At 39.0% G+C, this 7,898-nt stretch overlaps 1 protein-coding gene across 2 annotated transcripts in view; it reads right to left on the bottom strand.

The window, feature by feature from the left end:
• Positions 1–2,664: 2,664 nt before the first annotated feature.
• The window catches only part of pcgf5b (polycomb group ring finger 5b), a 170,911-nt gene continuing 165,677 nt past the window's right edge, over positions 2,665–7,898 (bottom strand). For both annotated transcript variants that reach the window (XM_080205518.1, XM_080205517.1), the window contains exon 9: positions 2,665–5,491. In XM_080205518.1, coding sequence (XP_080061644.1) covers positions 5,444–5,491 — 48 coding nt within the window. In that variant the 3' untranslated portion in view covers positions 2,665–5,443. The remainder of the gene's footprint in view (positions 5,492–7,898) is intronic.

The following is a 7,898-nucleotide window of genomic DNA, read 5'->3' as shown; positions in this document are numbered from 1 at the left end:
GATAGCAGTGGCGCCAGTGATGGAGGGGATGGGGTGGGCTGGTGGGAGTAGGCCTCCTCATTCACTGGGAGAACAGGGCACCCTGTGAAATGGCACCTAAGTGCTCTGAAGGAGGGGAAACCTTGCCCTCCCCCCACAGCTGACTCTAAGCTCCTAGCTGTCAGAAAAACTGACAGGAGTGCCAGAAGTTTGCAATGCTGAGTTCATCCAAAAAACCTGTGTGGAATACTCCCATTTTCACACTGTTATGACACTTTAGAATTTTTTTTGGGAAGATTTGGCCCATGTGTACTAATGATATTGTGATACTTACTATGCCGCATGATCTTACTGGCTCGCACGCCTGTTGACCAGCGTGGTGAGCTGGAATACAGCATGGAAGGACAAAAATCCAATTCATGCCCTTTTAACTAGCAAAAACAGCGTTGCGCCCAAAAAGGACACGAAAACTATTAACATAATAACTATTAACATAATTAACATAAAAGCACTGACCTGGCCTGGCACGGCTGCTTTCTGCTCTCGCCAATGAGAATCGCTATTGCTCTGTCGTCATGGAGACCGGGTGCTATGACGATGCCAGGTGGATGAGAAGTAATTGAAGCCAATGGGTGGTCAGGCACAGGGACAGACAGTGCCAGCCTGGCAGTGCTCACCTGGCACCCTGGCACTGTAAATGTGCAGGGGCAGTGCCAAGGACATGGGACCTGAGTGGCAGTGAGGCTATGCCAGGGTGGTATGCACAATGATGGGAGGCTTTATGCAAGGAGGAGCTCTGCAAGAGGGGTGGTATGCAAGGGGGAGCTCTACATGGGGAGGCATGCAGGTGGGCACCATGGAGGGAGTCATGATGGAGGGGAGCCATATTTTGGGGGTCTTCATTGGGATACCCGGATGGTGGTAATCCATGTTGATGTGGGGATAGCAGTGGCACCACTGATAGAGGGGATGGGGTGGACTGGTGGGAGTAGGTCTCCTAGTTCACTGGGAGAACAGGGAGCCCTGTGAAATGGCATCTAAGTGCTCTGAAGGAGGGGAAAACTTGCCCTCCCCCCATAGCTGGCGCTAAGCTCCTGGCTGTCAGAAAAACTGACAAGAGTGCCAGAAGTTTGCAATGCTGAGTTCACCCAAAAAAGTCTGTGTGGAATACTCCTGTTTTCACACTGTTATGACACTTTAGAATTTTTTTTGGGAAGACTTGGCCCATGTGTACTAATGATATTGTGATGCTTACTATATTTGTGATTAGCTGAGTGAAGCCCAGCTCACTCCCATGTCTCATGTTATTGAAAGTACTTTGTTGCTCCAGTAATTTAAGGTGACTTGCCTGCCATTGGGAATGTCAAAGATAACCACTATATGACCTTTAAGAAATTTTCTCCCTTATGTAAGACATTTAGCATTTGAACTGGTTTAAATAAAGATACCTATTCTTATTCTGTCTGGAATTTAATCTTGAAAACGTAGGTGTCTTTGAATATTTGCAATCAAACAGCTTCCTGGTTACTATGGAGCTGAGATTACAAAACATTTGCACAGAAACATTGATATATGCTCCTGTTATTATGTGAAATGGTTTGAACATGTGGTCTTTATACGGAATTCAAAGGCACATTTGGAAACCTAGCTTCTTGACTCTTATCCACTTGTAAGAGTCAATGCATTCGTCTATCTGTGTCCAGAAATTAGCTGGGCTTGTACGCCTTTTTTTGTAGTTAGTTACTATTTAAGCTATGCCTTGTCAACAAAATAGGCTCTTTCAGCTATTAGTGGACCTGACCTTGGCTAACGGCTGTTACCAGTTTCAACTGGATCCATCCTTTGTAACCAACAAAGACATTTCCAGATGCAGGTTATTGTGTTGTGGAAAGGAATGCAGCGGGTGACAACACAGAGGTGATTTGCCCCTCTGAGCAAAGGTTTACTGGAAACTGATGGACTGCTATGTGGGACAAAAAAATCTTAAGTGATGTGAATAGGCAGGTCTGCTCGAAGTAACTGCAAACCATTTGGGTATATCCGGTGAAAATGCAATTCTCAGCAGGAAGGAGGAGCCGGTCTGAACTGCTGCATTTTTTTTATTAATGCTGTGGTGAGAGGGGAGAATAAGTAAGAAAGCTTCAATGTGAAATATTTTTCAGTGACCTAGAAAAGTGCTTTTGTTTTTGCTGTTGAATAACCATTGTATCATTATGCACACTTAATGAGGTAGGCAGAAGCTAAGTACTTCCCTACAGCAAAAAGGGCTGTTCAGAGGTCTGGCAGCAGGTCGCCTGCCTTGTTGTTTGCAGTTGCTAGGCTAAGGAAGACCAGAAAACAGCAGAGCAAAGCAAGTAACAAAGATTTATTATTTACATCTATAAAAAAATGAACCTATTTGGAAAAGAACTATGCTAAATAATAAAGGTACATTGATCATACTTCTCAGCAATTTAAAAGTTTCTTTCTTTTATCCATTGAAGACAAATTCTGTTTTTGTATCTTCCCTCCCAATTAATAATCCCAAATTTCTATAAGATCCTCTGAACTCTCTTGAACATATCATCCACTTGAAGTGTGGTGTGCAAAATTGTTCTTAACATTTCAAAGGGCGGTCTCAGTAAGGACCTCACACAAAAGTCAAGATAATGTGTTTTGCAGTCAAATGCTCAGAAAGTGCACAGGAAAAAGTAAAATATATATATATTTTTAACTCAATTGATTTAATGACAATGGACAATAATCAGTCCAAATCCACATAGTTCACTAACAGGACGGTGGCTTACGCCTTTACAACAGCATTTTCATAACTGGTACATCTTATTGCTTCTTTAAATTAGCAAATCACAAGACAATGGGTGAATTGTGCTTCAATTGATACAATTTTCAGACACAGTATTCATTTCTCATCCCAGTGTGATTGCAAATGTATAGAACATTCACTAAAACCCAAACATGGTTAAAGAGGAATGCATGTCTGCAGCAAATACATATTAAAAAATAGAACTGCTTCTCTAAACAGTTTTTTGCAAAACATAAAATACTATTAACATCAGTATTGCAAACATTTACAATTGGTTTTGTTTACAAAAATATTTACATTTTAATAGCAGGATTTAGTCATTTGTAATGATCTTCAAGTTAATTGTTCATTTAAAATTAAATGATTATTGGACGCACTTTACAATCACAAAATTCTTTTTAAATGGAGTTTCGCAGCGTAGTATTTTAGAGTGCATTGCAAAAATATCTGGGAAGTTCAGGAGATTTTATCTTAAGGGGTGTAAAAAAGAATGTAATACTATTAAAATGATATTTAACTGCACTGGCTTGATGATATTACAATTTTAACAGGTTACAAACCCTCAAGAATTAACACTATTCAAAGCATTCAAAAACTAATGCAACATGTTAACACAATGGAAAGATGCCATGTTAACTACATGACATGGCTGATAAATGCTTAGTTGTGTCCTTCTAATTATGGATTACCAAAGAAATATTTTAGCTAATAACTTACTGGAAGTAGCTGAATGCTGAACAGATTTACATGACAATGCTTATCCGTTTTTTTCACACAGGTATTGTTCCACTTATTTAAAATTGGTTAACCATTAAAATAGCAGTCAAAAAGAATGTCATATAAATGTGTTGAAGCATTTGACAACAGTATTCTTTTTCGCTTGTCAGGTCAACTACATCCTCTTTATAACCAAACATCAGAAATTAATAGCAAACAAACCCCAAGGTTTTCAGTGTCTTCACCATTATGATCAATGATAAAATGTCATAGTACATTTTCGGAAGTTTTGTATTGTCCAATGGAGTGTACAATTGTAATAATAAATAAAAACATGCACTGGTGTAAACAATAGACTCCAAAGGCTAAACACAACGTCAGACAGATTCTGTCCTAACTATTAGACAATTCAACCTGTATACTCATTGACTGAAGCAAGAATGATAATCAGTAGCTACTGTTTTTGTTTAGGAGGGTCTGGGAGGTAAATCACCAGTGTAGCAGGTCCCACCAGTTTAGAAGGCTGACCACAAGAATCACTATTTTCGTTTTAGTTCAACAATATAAGTGTACATTTTCATAAGTTGCAGCACTGATGTTCAATTCACATTCAGTCAGTGAAGATTAGCCCACAGAGCTCTCATTAAAATGTACTAAGGTTCTCAAAAACAATGTTAGACATGAATTATGTAAGGGTAATGCAAATTATTGTTTAATCGTAGATTCCAAAAATAAATGTGACATCTGATTGTCAAGGAGGTGAAAAGTGCAGGGCAAGATAATCTAAGAAAATACTTTTTATCAAAGTTGATTGTATTTTAGCTTAGTGACAATGAAAGGGGAGAGCTGGTTCAAGCAATCTTTCATTGTCAATCAATGTCTGATTTGAGTAACTAACTTGGTGTGCTAAATAGCAGAAGGTCGCAGTGATTTCAAAAATCATCCAGTGAGACTCTCGTAAAAGGACTAGATATCACTCACAAACTCAACTAAAATAATCTGAGTAGCAGTCATTTTGAAATTTTATTTATTAAGGAAGCAAATTCTTAATTACAAAATTTTAATTGGGGCACTTTTTTATTTAAAATGCAGAACTTGATTTTGAGGCCTTATAGTCTGAATAGTGCGCAAGAAACAATATTTTTCACTGTATGTTAATACAGTGACAATAATAAATCAAATCAAAATCAAATCAAATTATAATTTTTAGTGGGCTAATTTGCTTGAAAGAATCGGGCTACATGTTTACCTCCATATTGGGAATTATAAGTTACTACCTGTTCCTTTTGTGTGATTATTTTTTGCTGACTTTTCTTTACTTCAAGCCGCTGCTATAAAACAATTTATTAACTAAAGGACAACTAGAAAAAAGGGCCATCAATGTTTATAGCAGGAATAATTTTGAAAGAATTTCCCTCCCCACAAACTTCCTTATGATTACACAAGTGGTATATAACAAGAACACTTTACAGCTTCGAACCGTAATCTTTAGGGTTAATTAACTTACTATAAACAAAGAAAGTCAATACATATGTTAGCCGGAACATAAATTTATTCAAAGACGCAGAACAAGTTTTGCCATTTTGCTATGTGTTTTAGCATTAGCACAAGCACATGTATAACTTCAGGACGTAGGCTTATAGACACATGGGCAGTGAACACTGACTCTCAACTCACAGGCTACAGTGGGTGATTATTTGCAGTATTCAACACAAATATCACACGGATCGACACAAACGTTTCATGGCCCCAGTCGCAGAATAGCATTGGGCTTGTTCTTGGGAAAAATAAATGCATCTGAAAAATGGTAGGCAGATACAAATTTTGTTTCTGTTCTGAAAAATCTGATTCTGTCCATTGTCCAATATATCCATTCATTGTGCAAACTGTCGATGGGTAAACTTTAGTGCAGTATCCACCATAGTGGATAACAGCTGCTCTGGTCTAACCAAAGTCAATCCTTGGCCGATACTGTAGTACCATTGGATAAGACTGGAAAAAGAACAAGAACAAAGTTGTTAGTGATTACTGCTAAAATACCAAATAAATTACATCACCTCTGAAAGTAATGGAATTCCTTATTGTTTTAAAGAAGTATTTAACTTCTATTTAAATTTAAATTCCACAGTACAGTGGAGTATTTCTAATTATTGCAAGAGCGACTCTTAGTAACCCTTATGCATCTTGTGCAGCTGATGTAATCAGGTTATCCGCCCCACTCTGTGATAAGTAAAAGCCTCAATTGGGAGCACATACTTTACTGTTTCTGATCAAAAGTGGCAGCACTTATTTTCTCTGGATGAAGTGAAAATCATGAAACATAAAATAGAAAAATCCTAAGCAGCATCAGGGCAAAAAAAAGAGATTAGATGTGAAACTTTGTGGCGGGGGAGGGGGGAGCTTTCTGTCCTTCCAACCAGTGGGGTCTTCCAGTCCCTCTGAAGGTGCCCTCCCCACTGCGGGCAGCACAGTGGGCGAGCCACACAAAACAGCGTACACATCGGCAGGATCAGAACATCCCACTGGCAGCCAATGGTGAGTCGGCCAATGGAGGATCCCACCCCATTTTACGTGAAGGTTGAACTTCAGTCAAAGAATGAGAAGGAGCTCAACCATAATAGGCAACACAGCATTCTTTCTCATTTGTTTGACTTTCGTGTACATATAAGTACATGACAGAAGTGCAGAACAGAGGATAGACACTTTGTTTTGTACGTCTTCAGATATTTTTTAACATCGTAGCGGCAAGTGTTTCATCATCCAGTCTTTGGTGCCTTAAAGATAGCATTGAAAAACATGTTGGTTTGTGAACTAATCACTGCACACGATGCATGAACTCTCACTTTCCATGGTATTTATGCTTAAGAGCAGCATAACAAGATTAAGTCAATTAGCCAATTTATCAAGCTTTATTTAAAAAGGGCTTTGCAAATCAGCTTCTTTCCAAAACATAGCGATTGCATGATTGCCAAAAAAATGTCATACTATTTTACAGGGAGAGCTGACTGCATATCATCCAAGTGATAACTGCCTTCAGTGGAAATAACAAGATGTTGCAGATTAAAATCAGTTCACCACGATTGCCTGAGATAAACAAAAGATAGAGTTTAACTGAAACAGACAGGAGATCTGATGATTTTACCATCCAGATGTCATTCAAGGTCCAAGCATGTAACTTATTATAACACCAGCACAGAGACTGTTCCCAATTGGCATCACATTCTTCTGAGAGTGTAATCAGCCTTGGTCCCACAAGATGCAAACCCTCTAAATCAGCCTTACCGAGAATTAACCCTGAGGGTTGATGTTTCAAATTTGTTTGTTCATCATTGTCAGAAGATGTTACGAGTTCTTGAGGGGTTAGTTAATATTGAGAAGAGGGAACTGCATATAATATTCTTGTCTAAACATTTAGCACATTTGTCATTCCTCTTTCTGAATTGCAATAGACAAGTTTACACCTCCATTAAATAGCGTTGAGGGAAGTCAAATTACTTTTTTTATTGATTTGTGGGACATTGGCATTGCTGGCTGGCCAGCATTTATTGCCCATCCCAAATTACTGTCAAACTGAATGGCTTGCTAGGCCATTTCAGAGGGCAGTTGAGAGTCAACCACATTACTGTGTCTCTGGAGTCAGATATAGGCCAGACGAGGTAGGAATGGCAGATTTCCTTCCCTGAAGGACGTCAGTGAACCAGATGGGTTTTTCAACAATCAGTAATGGTTTCATGGTCATCGGCAGATTCTCAATTACAGATATCATTTACTGAATTCAAATTCCACCACCTGCCATGGTGGCATTCAAACCCAGGTCCCCAGAACATTAGCTGAGTTTCTGGATTAATAGGCTAGCAATAATATCACTAGGCCATTGTTCTCCTATGAATATTAAAAAGAATAATTTCTGGCTACACATTATCCAGGAAGCAAAATAGGTAAATGTCGATTTATAGAATTAGGCAGCAAGAGACTTCTGATGATTCATGACAGTTTTGTTGTGATACAATAGTTCAACATAAATGCTGATTTCTACTGTCCCTTCTGAGTCCTCACCTAGTTCAGAAACCTCCATCACCGGGGGTGACATAAGCTCTTAAACACAAGCTTAAATGAGCATTACCTGCTCTCAATTTACTATGAGGCTAGTCCTAGTTTACAAAGAACAAAAAACAAAGAAAATTACAGCACAGGAACAAGCCCTTCGGCCCTCCAAGCCTGCACTGACCATACTGCCCGACTTAACTAAAACCCTCTATGCTTCTGGGGACCATATCCCTCTATTCCCATCTCGTGTACTTGTTCGTGTTCGTGTACTTGTCAAGATGCCCCTTAAAAGTCACTATCATATCTGCTTCCATTACCGCCCCCGGCAATGAGTTCCAGGCACCCACCACTC

The sequence above is a fragment of the Carcharhinus amblyrhynchos genome, chromosome 17, assembly GCF_965287045.1.
Source record: "Carcharhinus amblyrhynchos chromosome 17, sCarAmb.v2.hapA, whole genome shotgun sequence".
NCBI classification, from domain to species: Eukaryota; Metazoa; Chordata; class Chondrichthyes; order Carcharhiniformes; family Carcharhinidae; genus Carcharhinus; species Carcharhinus amblyrhynchos.
Note: the sequence above shows the minus strand (reverse complement) of the source record. Positions and strands in the feature narration are given on the sequence as shown.